Source organism: Carassius carassius, chromosome 3 (assembly GCF_963082965.1).
Source record: "Carassius carassius chromosome 3, fCarCar2.1, whole genome shotgun sequence".
Classification (NCBI taxonomy): domain Eukaryota; kingdom Metazoa; phylum Chordata; class Actinopteri; order Cypriniformes; family Cyprinidae; genus Carassius; species Carassius carassius.
The window spans coordinates 42,092,695-42,112,676 of record NC_081757.1 but is presented as its reverse complement, the minus strand read 5'-3'; the positions used below and the strand labels follow the sequence as shown (position 1 = coordinate 42,112,676).

General features: G+C 45.7%; 1 protein-coding gene across 1 annotated transcript; it reads right to left on the bottom strand.

Annotated features, from left to right (window-relative positions):
- Positions 1–377: 377 nt before the first annotated feature.
- Positions 378–3,066, bottom strand: sod3a (superoxide dismutase 3, extracellular a). Its single transcript, XM_059538876.1, has 2 exons — positions 2,665–3,066; positions 378–1,557 (listed from the first exon to the last, which is right to left on the bottom strand). The coding sequence occupies exons 1-2, from the start codon at positions 2,812–2,814 to the stop codon at positions 883–885; spliced, it is 825 nt and encodes a 274-aa protein (XP_059394859.1). The 5' UTR covers positions 2,815–3,066; the 3' UTR covers positions 378–882.
- Positions 3,067–19,982: the final 16,916 nt, after the last annotated feature.

Genomic DNA, 19,982 nt, shown 5'->3' with positions numbered 1-19,982 from the left:
TTTGCAGAATGGGAACAGAGACAGCTTTTGTCACAGTGGTACAGCAGTCTAGACTGCATCTTGAGACTGTTCATTTTAAGAATGCATTTATAAGCACTTACGGCCCTCGTTCTGATCATGTTGTACTTGGTGGAATCATGCTCACAGTGAACCGCAAACTTGGTCAAATTTAAACCCATTAATATTTCATATCACTGACAAAACTACAACTATTACATTTAAGGTCTAAAAAAACCCATTGTTGGATGAACTTTAGGTAAGAATGTCTAAAGAGCACTCGGATATTAAATAATATTGTTTTCAATGGCAATAAATCCAGGAAATTTCCAGGTATTTTTAAATATTATATTAAAGCAGGACCCAGACCAAAAAAAATATACAACATTTACAACTTTATTGGTTTCAATGGTTCCATGAAGAACATTTATCTAATGGAGACTTTCCATCAAACAAAAGTACTTTATATTGTTCTTTTATGAAATGTTCTCTGGGGAACCAGAATGGTTCTTCTGTTGTATCACTACAAAACTCTTTTGGAAGATTTAACAGGATAGTTCAGCCAAAAAAGAAAATGATACCATCATTTACTGACCTTGTTCCAAACCTTTCTTCTGTTATTTTGAAGAATGTTGGTAATCAGTTGACAACAGCCATTGACTTACATAGCATACTAAGGAAATCAATGACTGTTTGGTTGCCATCATCTTCAAAATGTCTTCTGTGTTCTACAGAAGAAAGAAAATTAAAAATTTTTGCCTAAACGATCCCTTTAAAGTTAATAATGGACCTTATTTCAAATATTTAGCTTATTTCATAAAATTTAAACAGAATCAAGTATCAGTCTAAGACACGATGCATTATATCTTCTGCTCCTCTCATCTTTCACTCGTTTTTCTCCTCCAACTCTTCCCTAGGGAGCCCTTCAGTCTTCTGCCACAGACTTGGAGTAGTAATGCCAATCACACAGCCAGCGATTCTCTTCCCAGCATTCCCACTGCGTTTGCTTTCCTCATCTGACCCCATTCCCAGATCGTCCTCCTTCTCATGAACCACCACGGCGCGTCCCAGAATGGACTCACCTCCAAACAGCTTGGCGTCTGGGAGCTTCTGGAGCTGCTTTATGAGTCCTTGCTCAGAAACAAAGTTGCCTAGGTCTCCGGGATGACCGGGATGGTCGACTGCCCGTGGATTGTAATGAGGGCCAGCAGTGACGCACCCTTGACTGAGGTCTCCATACTGATGGATGTGGATGGCACGCGCTCGCTGATCATCGCCAGGCAAACCACGGAGGTTGATTTTCACTTCTAGAGTTCCATTGGGAAAGACCTGCTTGAAAAGCACCTGCCCGAAGATCTGTGGCTGGCTGGCTGGTAAATTAGGGACGGGGGTTACTTCACAAGTGGCGTAGATTGTGTTGTTGAACTCCACGACTTCTGGCTTTGGAGCTTCGGCGATCTCAAGAACAGGACTGTCAGAAAACTCTCCACTTTGCATATACAGCGTCAGCAATATCAGAGGGAATTTTAGGATGATTTTCTCCATGTTGACGATTAAAGCCTAGAATGAAGAGTGGAATCAGTGAAATCATGCAATTTTAGCAATGTAGTGTTTTTGATAGAGGAGCAATTCAGGGAAATAGTTCCAGTGAGTGCACATTCAAGTTCTCAGATTTGTTCTTCTCTTCTCTGCATTAGGCACATTTCAAAGCTTTCTTCCAGGGAGCTTTGTGAGGGGGCATTGCATTAGCTTGAAATAGCACAGCCAGATTAGACTGCATTAATGGCAAAACAGCACAACCGTATTAAATGTGATTTAAAAAATTGTTTAATTACTGAACAACAAATGTCCTTTGTATTGAATGTGCACTTGTAGTGTGCTTCAAATCTTGAAAGCATATTAAAAAAAACTAAAAAAAAATTACTTGCACTTAAAGAGAGACACTTTCTTGACTGTGTTTCTTAACACACTTAAATATACTTTCAAAAAGTGAGCCAAAAATGCCAAATTAAAAGTAACATTTTAGTAGATTTTAAATTAGATCATGTTTTAATTATCTTTTGTAGTGCTTTAAAGAAGTACAGTTTACACACTAAAGCACATTACAGTAAAAGTGTGATTCAATATTACATTTAAAGTTAAGATATTTTAAATGCACTGAATTACAGCTCCATCATTATAAATGTGTTATCCACATTTATTTACTATAATTTCTTGTCAGTACATACAGCAGTACTTTAACCATATTTCTAAAACAACAGAAGTAATTATAAAATTACATATAAAGAAGTCCTACAAAAGCACTTTAAGGTTCAGATAATCACATTTAATATAAATTTAAACTGTAATTGGTTTCATTCAATAGCAGTTATTTTCATAACATGTACGGTACTCTTTTTATGTGGAAGTCTACTTTTTAACAAGAGAAAGCTAAAAAGAACACTATGATATTTTATTTATATTGTAAAATCTTGACCGCTTTTTTTGTACATTCTGTCTGGTATTATTAGCTATGCAACCAAAAAATAAGAGGAAAGTTCATACCACCAAAAGCTAAACTGCTGATTTGTCAACACCAAATCGATATTTGCATCAGCTATTAATGAAAAAAATGAAACTAAACAAACAAAAAAAAAAATACATTGAAGAACAGTGAGAATACATTACCGTATTGAAACGTTGTCCTGAAACAGTGTGTAGACTGAATATTGCAGTCACAAGGTTTATGGAAAGTTTAATCCGTGTGCTGGCGTCGAGAAAACATCTGCTTGTGATCAAACTTTGTATTATTGATTGGCTGCTCTTCTGAGAACTCATGTAGAGCTTACAAGTTAACCATGATAACACTCCTAGTTATGTTTGCTTACAGTTATTGTACAGAGAGTATCAAAGTTTTAATGTAAATGAGGCATATTAACCCTCATGTTGTGTTCCAATCGTTTTGACCCAGAGAGGATTTTCTTTTTGCCAAAAATTTACATTTACATTTATTCATTTAGCAGACGCTTTTATCCAAACCGACTAACAAATGAGGTCAGTGGACGCAATCAAAAACAACAAAAAGAGCAATGATATGTAAGTGCTATAACAAGTCTCAGTTAGCTTAACACAGTACACGTAGCAAATTATATTATTTTAAATAATATAATAAATAAAAAGAAAACAGATTAGAGCAAGCTAGTGTTAGAGGTCATATATATATATATATATATATATATATATATATATATATATATATATATATATACACATACACAATTGCATAATAAATGAAAATAAAATAGAATACAAAAAAGATTAGAAAGGTAGTTAGATTTGTTTTAAGAATAGAATTAGAATGCTAGTTAATATTATCACATTGAACTAAAACTTACTGATTTTGCTCTTTAGAATTGTTGTACTTTTGTGGGATATTTTCCATCTATCATGTTACACTTGTGGTGTTCAATTCATATATATATATATATATATATATATATATATATATATATATATATATATATATATATATATATATATATATATTGCATTGTGTTTTATCGTTAACAGAAATGTCCATAAAATTAATGGATAATGTCCTGGAAGAAAATTACCAGTACATTTTCCTTTTTTTTTAACAGGTGCAGGTTTTGAATTTGTTTTGGAAAGGATTGATCGTAGGCTTCATTAATCTTTTTTTTTCTTTATCAAAAAATATCCACAATTTTATTTATTTATTTAAAAAAAAAATGTTTACTCAAAAACATAAGCTCAGATCAATGAGGTCTACGACCAGTTGAGTCCAAAAAGGATTTGAAAATTTTCCAAAAGAAGGATTTGGAAATATTATAGCATAATGAGAGATTTACAAGCAGCTATTAAAAGGATGGTCATTTTTGACCAGAGACAACAGATTATGTCAAGGATTATAAGCACAACATTTGATACATCAGATGTACATTTATTGTTAGTTGTGCTGCAACTGTTGGTGGCTATTTTACAAAGCCACCAACATGCTCTTTAAATGCATCTCCACTTCATAAATTAATCTCACAGTTCTTCTGTTTCAAGAAAACCATTTCTACAGACCCTGTCCTAAACCTGACAAGCCACATGCAACTGGCCCATTATTTAATTGTCTCTGAAAGCAGAAATAAAAGTGGTCTGTAATTCAGATTTATACAGAGAGCAGAGCAGTGCAAAGTCTTGTTAACATTAACTTTGTTTTTCCCATCACCATCAATTCCCAGCCACGAGCAATGATCCAGTAGCTATTATGTAGCTTGTTAGCCATGCCTAGGCTGTGTAATTACCGGTGTCGACGGCAATGATTGTCTTATGCTCTAGCTGAATCATTGCAGTAGATTATCATAGTCTGAATGTACAGGAGCTGTCTGAGATGTACAAGAGCTCAGTACATTCTGAGACTTCATTCAGGATACTCTCAAAGGATGCCAGTTCAGGTCAAGGGAATTTGACTCCACCCCAGGCCACCTCTGTTGCTGCAGTCACCACCCAATTCATGTGTCTACCAGACTGCTAAACTCTTTGGCTCTTTCAGTTGTTTGAATTGGGTTATAATTAAAAAATAAATCAAAATCCTTAGACTGTGGACGGGCAAAATAATCAAATGGAGTATCAAGGCATTCACTGTCTCTATCATCTTTCCCTTAATCCCCCTCTTTCTCTCACTCTGCACATTGAGTTTCTAAGCAATATGAAATAAGCACTTTCAATAATCTATAGCCAGCATGTTTAGTTTTGCTTACTGTGCGTTCACACCGCCGGCGTCTAGAGCGTCAAAGTGGCCGGTGGTCATTCATTTTCAATGTAAGCCGGCGTCGAGCAGCGGCAAGGAGAGTTGACCGGAAGTTGAAGTCGGCCGCTTGCCGCCATCTTGTAGCAGAACTTCACTTGCATTAGCATCCCATTGACTCCCATTCATTTTGGCGTCACTTTGACAGCAAAAAACTTTACATCTGAGGCGTTTAAAGACTCCATTTGTCCATTATTTATTTCTAAAGATACACGACAATGTATAAAGGGCTCCATTACCTTCTATGTTGCGTTATGGCCCCGTAGAAACAGTTTTTGTAAAAATAGGCTAAGGATTGCGTCATAACCACTCGACTCTCTGTCGCACAGTAGAGAAATTACTGTACAGACAGGAGGAGAAGCTCGCAGGCAATCGGGGAGACGTCAAGAGAGAAGCCCATAGATACAAGCCCTGGCGTTACATTTTAAAATACTATACAAAATAATTAATCAGAATACTTACTCCTGCTCACTCACGCCAAAGAACTCAAAGAACGCTCAAGCTCGCCGTCTCTGCAAGATTAACGATGGCAGTTTGCACGCACAGCTACTAGAAGATTTACGTCTGTCAGACAGGTTGCTGACGTCATCAAGCTTAGTTTGAGTCTGCGCGTCAGAAACGGAAGAGCTAAAAATCACTAAAAATGGGCTTCACTTGTCTCAATTGAGTTCCAATGGGGTCGCTGTGTCCATTTCTTTTACTGTCTATGGCGTCGAGGAGCGGCACGGGACGAGTTGGCCGTTGAGAGCGTCGAGGAGAGTTGAAATCAAGGCAACTTTATGGTAATGAGCTATGACGCGGTTGGGCAGCAACCAATCAGAACGTAGAAGTCCACCGCTTGAGAGGATTCCAGAGAACGCAGCTCCGATCACATTATGGCATTTTTCCACTGCATGGTAGGGCTCGGTTAGGCTCGGTACGGTTGGACTCGGCGTGGAACGGTTCGGCTCGCTCACTTTTCCACTGCGTGGTACGACTCGACTTGGTACGGCATGGTTCGGTGGGTGGGACTGATCGTTAATATTTGCCGCCTCTACTGTCATGACATCATCCTAAACGCGCCACATTTCAAACGCACAACACAGGAACAATGGAGCCTATCGAGGGGATGGTGTTCTTGATTCTCGGCATGTGGATGTTTTTAACTTCAAGACGGAGAAATGTGTTTAAAATGAGGCTGATGGCAGCAAAACAAATTACTGCAAAAAACCCAAAAGAGTCTGGGAACTCTTACAACGAAGCGAAGATGATGACATCACTCGGTTTGCCCGACGGCGCACGAGGGTAAGCTAATCTTGTTTAGGGTCTCAATCGCTATATTGTCACAAAGCATATAATGAATTTAGCTGACAATTTTATGTATTAAAATGTGTACTCTGTGTATTTCAGATGTATCATATTTTGCAAAGTCGCCGTCACAGACCATCTGTTTGGACATTTAACAGAGCTTCTGAGTGGTGGGGTGTGATTGTTCCTGGGTTTACAAACCCGCAGTGGTTGGAGAACTTTAGAATGTCGGAAGAAACGTCTCCGGTTACTCACGTAACCTTAGTTCCCTGAGAGGAGGGAACAAGACATTACGTATGGGGAAATCCATTTCCTGGAAATTATGAAGTCTGATTGAATAACTCTTTTGCTTGCAAATAGCCAATGGCGCCCTCGCCCTCACCTGATTGGCTGACAGCCATCAATATAGGTGACGGCGGGTGCCAAAAACCTCAGAATCTTCGACTGAATGAGAGTTATGAGGCTGGAAGGTTTTCCACACGGCAGGTTACGTAATGTCTCGTTCCCTCCTCTCAGGGAACTAAGGTTACGTGAGTAACCGGAGACGTTCCCTTATCGAGTCGGTCTCTCGACATTACGTATGGGGAACAATAAAACCCCCGCCGTGTGGGAAATACTGTCCGGCCCAGCTCGCATCGAGCCTCTGAAGAGCATACACTAGTTCTTACAGCGCATTAGCTCTAGGTCGGGTACCGGACCTGGTTGAAACACCTCTTGGCACAGAGCCAAATCAGCTCTTACACCATCGTAACCCAGTGCACCCAGATAAGCAACACTGGTGTGATATGGGAAAAATGCAGCAATATGTTGGTGCTTGGGAATACACTGCCGGCTTATAATGCGGGCATAATAAAGGGGCCACACTAGATAGTGAATGAATACCTCAACCGCAGCTATTACTAAAATAACTGACGCTGTCTATATGACCTGGTCGAAACCATGGCTAGTGCACGCGCCAGGCAAGGCGTGCCATAGCCTAGTCCAATGACTGCTCAACTCCCTCCTCCTGCACTGACAGCACATGTGATGCGAACGAGGGAATGTCCAAATTATAGAATCTCGCAAACGTGTTGCGAGACGACCAGCCCGCTGCAAAACAAATGTCCTGAATAGACATGCCTTTCGCCCAACCCCATGACGACGCCAAACTCCTTGTGGAGTGGGCGTGCACCCCGATTGGGCAGGCGGTTCCCCGGGAAGCATAAGCTAGTCGCACAGCCTCCACTATCCAGTGTGATAACCTCTGCTTCGACAGCGAGCTGCCCTTCTTGGGACCCGCGTAGCAGACGAAAAGCTGCTCTGAAGTTCGAAACTGGCTAGTTCTGTTCACATATGCACGCAGGGCACGCACGGGGCACAAAGCGCACTTCTGAGACACTGAATTACTGTCCTCCTCAGGGCAAAATGCTTGAATTGTAACTATCTGAGCTCTGAACGACGTTGAGAGTACTTTAGGCGAATAGCCGCGTTTGGGTAAAAGTCTGACCATACAATCGTCCGGTCCAAACTGCATACACGAGCTGTTCACTGACAGGGCATGCAAGTCTCCCACTCGTTTCCCGCAAGCTAGCGCGAGCAGTAGCGCCGTGTTAAATGAAAGCACTTTAAGGTCCCTAAACTCAGCTGGTTCAAAAGGTGGGTCGGACAGCACACTAAGCACTAACGACAGGTCCCAGACCGGCATCTGACGAAGGCGGGGTGGATTAAGCCGCCTAGCTCCCCGAAGAAAACTCGTTATCAGGGGGTGCCACCCCACTGAATGGCCGTCTAGCAAGTCACGAAAAACGGCGATAGCGGCCACGTAGACTTTCACTGTAGATGGGGTACTGCCAGCATCCAGACGTTCCTGTAGGAAGGTCAGAATAATGGAGATATCGCAACTGCTGGGGTCCTCATTTTTGTCAACACACCAGTTAGCAAATACTTTCCACTTCAGAGTGTATAAACGCCTCGTCGAAGGGGCTCTAGCCTCTGCTATTGTCTGCAGCACTCGCTGATATACTCCACGCTGATCTGCCACACATGCAGGTCCCAAAGCTCTGGGTTGGGGTGCCATATGGTGCCCCTCGCCTGGGATAAGAGGTCCCTTCTCGGCGGGATACGCCACGGGGGAAGCCGCGACATGTTCACCAGTTCCGGGAACCACGGCTGGTTGGGCCATTTGGGTGCTACCAGGATCAACGCACATCTCTCCTCCCTGTTCTTTTGCAGCACCAGCGGCATTAACTTGACTGGGGGAAAACCATACTTCCATCCCTTGGGCCAGCGGCTCGACAGCGCGTCTCCCCCCAGGGGGGATGCTGTCAGCGAGAAGTACAGAGGGCAGTGGGCGTTCTCTTGCGATGCAAAGAGGTCGATCTCCACTTTGCCAAACAGATTCCAGATCATATTTATCGTTTGCGGATGGAGCCTCCATTCTCCGTGTACAATGCCGTCCCTGGACAGCATGTCGGCGCCGCAATTCAAACTACCCGGTACGTGCACTGCTCGAATCGACAGAAGTACCCTGTCCGTCCATAACAGCAGCTGTCTCGCTAATCCCTGCAGGGATCGCGAACGTAAACCTCCCTGGCGATTGATGTACGCCACCACCGCCGTGTTGTCCGTTCTGATGAGAACATGATGGTGTTTCACAAACGGAAGGAAACTCTGCAGCGCTAGTTGAACCGCTTCCATCTCCAAGCAGTTTATATGCCAGCGCTGTGACGCTAACAATGGAGGACAGGAGGCAGATGCAAGTAAAGGTAGTTTATTGACAGGAGTTGTGATGGATGAATGCTGGTGAGTGACGCAGGAACCACGATGGCAGCACAGACAGGTGGGTAGGTGATTTGAGTGCGTTGGTAGAGATGACGGTGGTGGTAGATCGGTGATCCGTGGTGATGATCCGTGAGTGACTGTGATAATCCAAAGTAGACCGAACAGGAAACAGGGCAAGGACAGGAACACAGGAGCACGAACAGACATCAATACATGGACCTCAAACAACGATCTGACAAACAGGAGACGAAAGACAGGGCGTTATATAGGCGGTTGGAATGAGATGCACCTGCCGCTGATCAGGCGATCAGTGGCCACACCCACATGAACCAATCAACATGACATAACATGACTACAGCTGGAGACGGTGCGTTCACGAACCGTGACAGTACCCCTCCTCCTAAGGACGCCTCCTGGCGTCCCCAGAATCTCTTACCTGTCGATTGTAATCATCGATAAGGGAGTGATCCAGGATGTCCCTGGCAGGTACCCAACTTCTCTCCTCCGGACCGTAACCCTCCCAGTCCACCAAGTACTGAAATCCGCGTCCCCTCCTTCTAGAGTCCAGAATACGATTTACCAAATAGGTGGTCTCCCCATCTACGAGACGCGGCGGGGGAGGGACCGGGGTAGGCGGATTAATGGGAGAATGAAATACGGGCTTAATCTTGGACACATGAAAGGCGGGATGAATTCTCCTGTACGTAGGAGGGAGTTTAAGGCGGACTGCCACCGGACTAATGATTTTGGTGACAGTAAACGGGCCAATAAATTTGGGAGCCAATTTATTAGATACGGACCGGAGAGGAATATTCTTGGTTGAAAGCCACACCTTTTGACCCACGACGTATACGGGAGGCCTAGACCGGTGGCGATCGGCCTTGGCCTTGGTGCGCGCCCCCGCTTGGAGTAGAGTCTCACGGGCTCTGGTCCAAGTGCGGTGGCACCTCTGGACGAAGGCGTGAGCGGAGGGGACCGCAACTTCGGATTCCATACTGGGAAAAATAGGTGGCTGGTAACCTACACTACACTCAAAGGGAGATAGGCCCGTAGCTGATACTGGTAAGGTATTGTGGGCGTACTCCACCATAGACAATTGTTGGCTCCAGGAGGAAGGATTCTTGGAGACCAAACATCGCAACACCCTTTCCAAATCTTGGTTGGCTCTCTCGGTTTGACCATTGCTCTGGGGGTGAAACCCTGAGGACAGACTTACAGTCGCTCCCAGTAGTCTACAGAATTCTTGCCAAAATTTAGCCACAAATTGGGGTCCCCTGTCGGAAACCACGTCTATCGGGAGGCCATGTAAACGAAAGACGTGGTCTACGACGGTCAACGCTGTCTCCTTGGCTGAGGGTAATTTGGGCAAGGGAATAAAGTGGGCCGCCTTCGAGAACCGGTCCACCACGGTTAAAACTACCGTGTTTCCCTGGGAGGGTGGGAGGGCGGTAATAAAATCTAGAGCGATGTGGGACCAGGGTCTCGAAGGAACCGGCAGCGGTTGGAGTAACCCATCAGGGGGCCGATTGGAAGTCTTACCAGTGGCACAAACCGAGCAAGCCAAAACAAAACTGTGAATGTCGCGAGCCATAAGTGGCCACCAGAATCGTTGCTTGACTAAAAATCTAGTACGGTTAACCCCTGGATGGCAAGCTACATTCGAGCAATGTCCCCACTGGATAACGTTGGACCTTAATCCCTCCGGCACAAATAAACGGTTCGGTGGGCACCCGGGCGGAGGCGTTACCCCTTCTAAGGCCGTTCTGACCTTCGATTCGATCTCCCATGTGAGAGTGGAGACCACTAATGTCTCAGGAAAAATACACTCGGGAGTGGACGGGCGTTCGGAATGGTCAAAAATACGCGACAAAGAATCGGGTTTGATATTCTTGGAACCCGGGCGGTACGAGATAGTAAAGTCAAAACGTCCGAAAAAAAGTGCCCACCGAGCCTGCCTGGAGTTCAACCTCTTGGCGGTGCTAATGTACTCTAAATTCTTGTGGTCAGTCCATACTATAAAAGGAACCCCCGATCCCTCTAACCAGTGTCGCCATTCCTCTAATGCCATCTTAACTGCCAACAATTCTCGGTTACCAATATCATAATTTCGTTCTGCCGGAGATAAACGATATGAAAAATACGCGCAAGGGTGGACCTTGTCGTCTAAGGGAGAACGTTGAGATAACACCGCTCCTACCCCCACCTCTGATGCGTCGACCTCTACCACGAACTGACGTGTAGGGTCAGGGGTAATCAGAATAGGGGCTGAAGTGAAACGGCTCTTCAGTTTGGCAAACACAGCCTCAGCTGTGTCCGACCACCTGAACGCAGTCTTGGCGGAGGTCAAGGCGGTCAGAGGTGCGGCTAGTTGGCTGAAGTTGCGAATAAAACGCCGGTAGAAGTTAGCGAACCCCAGAAACCTCTGTAGGGCCTTACGGGAATCTGGGCTTGGCCATTCTACCACAGCCTTAACCTTCTCGGGATCCATGCGTATTCCCTCAGTCGACACGATATACCCCAAAAATGGAATTGACTGTGCATGAAATTCGCATTTCTCCGCCTTGACAAAAAGCCCATTCTCTAGCAACCTCTGAAGCACTCGTTGGACGTGCTGCACATGTTCCTGGAGAGAAGAAGAAAAAATCAATATGTCGTCCAGGTAGACATAAATGAACTGATCGATCATATCTCGCAGCACGTCGTTGACCAGTGCCTGGAAGACCGCTGGGGAGTTGGAGAGCCCAAAGGGCATAACCAAGTATTCAAAGTGCCCTCTGGGGGTGTTAAAAGCGGTCTTCCATTCATCCCCCTCCCTGATCCGAACCAAATGATACGCATTGCGTAAGTCCAGTTTTGTGAAAATTGACGCTCCCTGCAACCTCTCGAAGGCCGAAGACATCAACGGCAAAGGATAAGTATTCTTTACCGTGATGTTGTTCAGTCCCCGGTAATCAATACAAGGTCGCAGGGATCCGTCCTTCTTTCCCACAAAAAAGAACCCCGCCCCCGCAGGAGAAGAGGAAGGGCGGATGAATTTAGAAGCTAGAGAATCAGAAATATATTTCTCCATAGCCTCCCTCTCTGGAACAGAAAGTGAATAGAGTTTGCCCTTAGGCGGAGACTTACCTGATAGTAAATCTATGGCACAGTCGTAAGGACGATGCGGAGGAAGAGAAGCAGCCCGAGACTTACTGAACACTTCCTTCAGATGGAGGTACTCAGCGGGCACGTTAGACAAATCCACCGCCTCCTCCTGCAACACAGACACAGACACAGACGGACAGGCAGACACTAGACAAGACTCATGACATCTTTTACACCAAGACAAAACGGAGTTAGAGAGCCAGTCAATGCTAGGGTTGTGGAGGAGGAGCCAAGGGTGTCCGAGGACAATGGGTGCCAGGGGAGAGTCAAGGATGTGAAAAGAGATGGTTTCGGAGTGATTGCCAGAGGTGATGAGTGTAATGTCTTCAGTGATGTATGATATGGTGGGAAGTTGCTGACCAGTGAGGGCGTGAACCGTGATGTGGTGCGGAAGAGGTCTGAGGGGGATGTGGAGCTTGTGGGCTAATGTGCTGTCCATGAAGTTACCTTCTGCCCCGGAATCCAGTAGTGCCTGACAGTGATGTGTCTGTGCTGACCACCGCAGCCATACCGGGAGGAGCGTAGAAGATGATGGTGATGATAATGATGATGATGAGGTCTTCTCGGCGGAGATCCCACCCGATAGTAGCCTCATACGTACTACCGGGCCTGGCCTTTTACCGGACAGGCGTGGGCTTGATGTCCGGCTCCCCCGCAGTAAAGGCAAAGGCCCAGGGACCTCCGCCTCTCCTTCTCCTCCCGGGAAAGCCGAGCTCGCCCTACCTGCATGGGCTCGTGATCGTAGACGGGGCTGGCCACGTCCCCGCCGCTGAACCGCACGTCTGCCGGTCCCCTGGATGGGGTGTTGAGTAGCCCCCTCCTCTCCATCCGTGCCAGACGTGCGTCGACCCGAAGGGCCAGCTCAATGAGTCCATTGAACGACGGGGGAAGGTCCAGGGCGTAGATCTCCCTCTGGACGCGGTCAGCCAGCCCATGCAGGAACATGTCCCACTGCGCCTCCTCGTTCCAATGGCACTCCGCCGCCAGGGTCCGGAACTCGATGGAGTAGTCCGAGACGGATCTCTCGTGCTGGCGCAACTCCGCCAGCCTCCTGGCCGCCTCCCGTCCTGCGGCGGCCCGATCAAAGACCCGTCTCATCTCGGCGGAGAGGGCCTGGAACGAGGCGCAGCATGGGTCCTGGTTCTCCCACACCGCTGTTCCCCACAATGCCGCCCTCCCAGAGAGCAGGGTCAGGACGAACGCCACCTTGGCCCTCTCAGTGGCGAACGTTCTAGGCTGGAGGGCAAAATGCATATCACAACGGTTAAGGAAAGCTCTACAATAATCGGGTTCACCTGAGTAAGCCTCCGGAATCGGGAGGCGTGGTTCCGGTTGGGAGGGGGCCTCCGATGGTGCTGGTGGAACAGGCGGTGTGAGTGGCGCAGTGGGAGCTCGTAATAGCTGGAACTGTTGGGTGAGCTCGGACACCTGCGTCACTAAAGCCTGAACCGCGCGACCAGTGTCGTTAAGAGTCCGCTCCTGGGAGTCCATCCTCCGAACACTGGCGCTGAGGAAAGCTTCGAGAGAGGAGGGTTGGTTACTCGCTGCCTCCATGTTGGTCAGATCGTTCTGTGACGCTAACAATGGAGGACAGGAGGCAGATGCAAGTAAAGGTAGTTTATTGACAGGAGTTGTGATGGATGAATGCTGGTGAGTGACGCAGGAACCACGATGGCAGCACAGACAGGTGGGTAGGTGATTTGAGTGCGTTGGTAGAGATGACGGTGGTGGTAGATCGGTGATCCGTGGTGATGATCCGTGAGTGACTGTGATAATCCAAAGTAGACCGAACAGGAAACAGGGCAAGGACAGGAACACAGGAGCACGAACAGACATCAATACATGGACCTCAAACAACGATCTGACAAACAGGAGACGAAAGACAGGGCGTTATATAGGCGGTTGGAATGAGATGCACCTGCCGCTGATCAGGCGATCAGTGGCCACACCCACATGAACCAATCAACATGACATAACATGACTACAGCTGGAGACGGTGCGTTCACGAACCGTGACAAGCGCGTCTGGTCCCCTGTCCACGTATCGAATGCTGGTCTGCCATCGCATAGGGCTCCCCAGCCTGATAGTGAAGCATCCGTGGTGACCACTACACGTCTGACCACTTTGCCCATAGCAGCACCCTGCTCAAATATGGTCGTGCCGAACCAAGGCGCCAGAGTCTCGAGACATGAACGCATTATTATAAGGCGTTCCGTTCCCGCTCTCCACGCCCGCGGCTTCACTCGGCTTTGTAACCAGTGTTGAAGCGGTCTCATGTGCAACAAGCCCAGTCTGCAGATGGAGGCTGCGGCCGCCATCAGACCGAGCAGCCTCTGAAACGCTCTTAAGGGGATAGCTCTGCCTTGAACGAAGAGGGCTAGTGTATTGTGAATCGACTGGATTCTTGGCTCTGACAGCTTCGCGATCATAGTGCGCGAGTCCAGTATCATACCCAGGAATGTGATATATTGGCGCGGCTGCAGCGTGCTCTTCTGAATGTTCACAGACAGCCCCAAACCTGTCAGATGGGCGAGGAATCTGTGTTTGTGTTCCTCGAGAGCGCTTCTCGACCGTGCGATGACTAACCAGTCGTCGAGATAGTTCAGTATGCGCATTCCACTGAGCTTCGGGGGAGCGAGTGCTGTATTCATGCACCTTATAAATACGCGGGGAGCCAAAGCGAGCCCAAACGGCAACACTTTGAACTGGTATGCCACACCCGCGAATGCAAAACGCAGGAAGCGTCTGTGATGTAGGGCTATATGGATGTGGAAGTATGCATCCTTTAGATCCACTGCAATGAAGTAATTGTCGGGCTGAATGTGCGCTAGGATCTGCTTCACAGTTATCATCTTGAACGTGCGTTTCGCGAGCGCTTTGTTCAGTAATCTCAGGTCTAAGATGGGGCACATACCTCCGTCCTTTTTCGGAACTAGAAAATAACGGCTGTAGAACCCTGAATTTCTCCGTTCCTCGGGCACTATCTCTACTGCTTGTTTGGCCAGGAGAGAGGATATTTCTGCTCGTAGCAACGGGACGCTCTGTTCTGATACTTCTGTCATAATCACACCACGGAAGCGGGGTGGTCTGCGAGCGAACTGGAGTGTATAGCCGCGTTTTATCGTGTTGATCACCCAATAAGATGCCGCGGGGAGCGTTGCCCACGCGTTCAGATGACTCAATACAGATGGTATTAATGCATGCTGCGGCGGGGGCTGCGCGCCAGCCACCGGGGAAGCACTGACCGCTATATGAATGGCAGGTGACTTGTCTGCGGCTTCTTGCACGGGAGCATACATAGTCACCTCCTCGGGTTTCCCCGAGCTTCCGCTTTGCGAAACATCTCTCGGGGGAGAGGCTTCGCTTATGTAGTGGGTAATAGTAGAGGGAGGAAGAAAGCTCTTTTGCTGAGGCATGTAATGCATGTTTATTGAAACAGAACACAGCGGTTTCATTCTCACAACATTCACATCGTCAACGAACTCTGGGCGGGAACACGCCCTCTTCGCTGCGGTCCGACGAACAAGTCCCACGCTCTCTTCCCCCTGGCACGAGCATCAGGAACACTGCTCCTTCTTGCCCGCCGGGCGCCCTTGGCTGCTAGAGGCCGGTTTAGTACCAAAATGGGGCTTCCTGAGCTGCCTCTGGCGGAATGGTGGCTCTGGCTCACGACGCTCTACCGCGCTCGGGAACGCGCGCCTGGTATATCCCGCCGGGCGCTGCGCTGAAGAAGACCTGGACCTCGCTGCAGGGGGGGCTTGAGACCGTTTCGGCAGGAGATGAGGCATCATCTTAGCAGATGGCGATGCAGGACCACAAGGCTGCTCATATTGCGGCCGATTCCCTGCGCGACCTTCTTCGACGCCGCGAAAGCAAGATCCGCTGCCGTGTGCAGCTTCCTGAGCGACTCTGGGTCCGGGCTTCCCTCGTCCAGGGACCCCAGGAGCCGAGTTTGGAAGACCGGCAGGATTGCCATCGTGTGGAGGGCAGATGCTGCATGTCCAGCCGATATGTACGCCTTCTCGGCGATGTGAGCAGTAGCTCGACATGGCCTAGAAGGCAAAGAGACATTATAAGAGTAAAATCACCGGAACGCGAGAGGGGATAATTTTCCACAATTTTCCGCTATGTATGCGTGAATCCACGGCGAAACCAGTCTCAAGTGAAGAAAAAAGATTCTGAGGTTTTTGGCGCCCACCGTCACCTATATTGATGGCTGTCAGCCAATCAGGTGAGGGCAAGGGCGCCATTGGCTATTTGCAAGCAAAAGAGTTATTCAATCAGACTTCATAATTTAGAGGAAATGGATTTCCCCATACGTAATGTCGAGAGACCGACTCGATAAGGGAACGTTTATTTATTTGTGCAACAAACTGCGTCCTGCGATGGAGAGACGGGACACAAACTTCCGCGTGTGTGTACCTCTAAAGAAGAGAGTAGCCCATTGCACTGTGGAAGCTTGCAACTGGCTCTGAGTACAGAAGTGTTGGACATCTTTTTGGAGCAAGCATTTCAACTGTGTGTCGGTGTGTTCAGGAGTTCTGTGCTGCAGCAGAGACGTTGTTGATACCAGAACAAATTCCACTGAGCTTCAGGGGATCGAGTGCTGTATTCATGCACATTGTAAATACGCGGGGAGCCAAAGCGAGCCCAAACGGCAACACTTTGAACTGGTACACCACACCCTCGAATGCAAAACGCAGGAAGCGCCTGTGATGTGGGGCCTTTCTGGATGTGGAAGTATGCATCCTTTAGATCCACTGCAATGAAGTAATCGTCGGGCTGAATGTGCGCGAGGATCTGCTTCACAGTTATCATCTTGAACGTGCGTTTCGCGAGCGCTTTGTTCAGTAATCTCAGGTCTAAGATGGGGCACATACCTCCGTCCTTTTTCGGAACTAGAAAATAACGGCTGTAGAACCCTGAATTTCTCCATTCCTCGGGTACTATCTCTACTGCTTGTTTGGCCAGGAGAGAGAATATTTCTGCTCGTAGCAACGGGACGCTCTGTTCTGATACTTCTGTCATAATCACACCGCCGAAGCGGGGTGGTCTGCGAGCGAACTGGAGCGTATAGCCGCGTTTTATCATGTTGATCACCCAATAAGATGACACGGGGAGCGTCGCCCACGTGATGATATATTGATATTTAGCTTGATGATACCTGTTGCTCTAATCCACATGCACCATTAAAAAGGAAAGTACACATTTGACCAGTAAATTTTATTGAAGAAAAATGTAAACAGATCAAACGTTAAACAAAGTACTAATGTATGTAGTGCAAAAATGTATATAAAGAAACCTCAGAAAGTGAAATTTTCATGTCATAGGACCTTTAAGGAGGGAGGAAAATGCACAAACGGCTGCATTCAATCAAGCCTTTCTCAACGTCATGGGGATGCTTGTACAGGCGATGAGTAACAGAACAGTGACACACACATAATATGTGGACATTAATCTTGAGGAAAAGAAATACAGGGTAGAACAGGATTCTTTAATATCTCATAAGCGCACATAAGGTTACACATTTCACTCTTGCCATAACTTGATTAATAGTCAAACAAGAAATAATGTAATAATATAATTAATATCAGTATGAAGGATATGGCAACTCAGCATCCACTCCTTCATTTGTTTCCATGGTTACTGATTCATTCAGTCCTCAGTTCAGGTGTGTATTGTTTGGTTCATTCTTTGTTCTACTTTGTATTTAAGCCTTCAGTTTTCCTTTCACTTTTGTCTTGCATTGATTCTGCTTCTGTTTGCATTGAGTTGGAGTGGTTGTATTTTCTCCTGCTTTATATTTTGAGTTATATTGAAAAGACTTCCAATGATCTCCATCTCTGTGTGCTTTATTACAGCCCTCAACCCAGGAGCCGTGAATAAAACCTGCATACTCCTGTATGCACATAATTGTATTGAGCTAAATAAACTTAGCACTTCGCACATGCAATCTCTTGACAATTAACATCTAGACAGATGTACTGTTACTTCCTCTACAGTCAAAATCTGGGTGTTTTATTAGACAGCAACTTGTCTTTTGAAAATCAGATTTCCAATGTTACAAAAACAACATTCTTCCACCTTAGAAAAAAACTTCCTCTATAGAGGACAATAAAGAATTTATATATCAATAATAAAATGATCTTAGAAACATTGGCAAGCTACGCAAGCTAAGCAAATTTTACCTGTTTCTGATGCAGAAAAGCTAGTTTGTGCATTCATGAACTCTAGACTGGACTATTGTAACGCACTTCTAGGTGGTTGTCCTGCATCTTCAGTAAACAAACAGGTAGTCCAAATTGCAGTTGCTAGTTCCGTATCAGTGAAAAATTATTATTATACCTATAAGCCCCTAAATGGTTTAACTCCTGTGTACCTAACTAGTCTTCTACCACACTACAATCCATTGGTAGTTCCTAGGATAGCAAAATCCTCTAAAGGAGGTAGAGCTTTTTCACATTTGGCTCCCAAACTCTGGAATAGCCTTCCTGATAATGTTCGGGGTTCAGACACACTCTCTCTGTTTAAATCTAGATTAAAGTCACATGTTTTTAGCCAAGCATTCACATAATTAATCTAATATACTTGTACTTCAGCTATACCTGATCAAATGCACACTATCATTCTTTTTCTTGTGTTGAACACATCAGTTTTGGCTTGGTTGGAATAGCAGCTACAATTATTCTGCCTCTATTTGTTGCTCTGTTTCTGCTTAACTAGGAATTACACAAGCTTCAGTCTGGATCCAGGCGCTTAATTTTAAAGTCTGCTGGTAAACTATGCAGTCCAGCAGTGCTGTCACAACCAGCAACACACCTCCGTACCATCCTGACCACTGTACTAAATACAGATAAATCTACGCTAACTTGAAGATCTAAATAACTATATAATTGCTATGCTAATTAGATGCTATATTAGTCTATCCTGGTGACCTGGTCGTTACCAATACTCGCAATTCCAGCTCCTGACTCACTACAGTGATTTTGATGGTTTTATACTGCCAAGGGCGTGGTAGCTCGTACCAACGGGCGTGGTGAGCTGGAAACTGCTTACGTCACCTGCCACCGCTTACGTCACTTGCCACCGCAACACCCACTAGGAAAAATCAACTGCAGTAGCCACCGTTCAACCTGAAGATGGTAGCACTCACACGTTTTTACACCATATATTGTAGAATTAAAACACTTTATACTCAAATGTCAAAAAAGTTACTCGAATCAATGAACAGCACTAATAAAGCCCCATTATTATAGATCATTAACTAAAAAAAAAGTTGGTTTAGGGTTTAGTTACTCTTTAAATAACTGCATGATTTGTACTGTATATTTCTGTCACATAGACATCACCTTGACAGTCACCGCTGATAAGCTACTGCTAAATATTATAATGCAGAAATTTGAATTTTCTGTGAAGTTGCTTACGATTTTAATTACAATTTTAACTCAATATCACTATTAAGGTAAATATATTTTAAATGTACTTTCTTATGAAAATAAAACAAATGGTTGTTACCTTTAACTACAGTTTATTACTTAAAAATAAAAATCCAGCAGTTACGACTTGCAAAGAAAATCCAAGGCACTAGGAAGAAGAAAAGTAAAAAAAATCTCTCAATAAAAAAAAAAAAATTTATTTGTAAAATGTAATGTTTTACCCTCTATGATGTATTTTTTTTATTTATGTATCCCCAATTTTTGCTTGTGTTCTGCTTGACGTTAAGTATCTCTGTATGTTTGTTTTGAAAGAGAGAGAAAACGAAAAAAAAAAAAAGAAAAAAAAAATCCAAGGTCACAGACTCTGTGGCTCCTCATGTGGCGGATGCCGGAACTGTTGTGCAATTGCTTTATTTGGCGCTAGATATAATATCCTCCGGTACAGTATGCAGACAACCCACAACGTGCATTATTTAGTATACATCTCTTGCGACCCAAGCCAAAATATACTGCAACGAATACTATGCATAATCAGAGGAGTCTGCTGCAGTGCTGAGCTTCAG

What these genes read in the sequence shown, in the direction of transcription:
- sod3a (XM_059538876.1), bottom strand. Translation starts at nt 2,814, where the DNA reads ATGAGTTCTCAGAAGAGCAGCCAATCAATAATACAAAGTTTGATCACA. An exon ending in CAGGACAACGTTTCAATACG is followed by an intron (nt 1,558 to 2,664) that starts GTAATGTATTCT and finishes TCTTCATTCTAG; the next exon opens with GCTTTAATCGTCAACATGGA.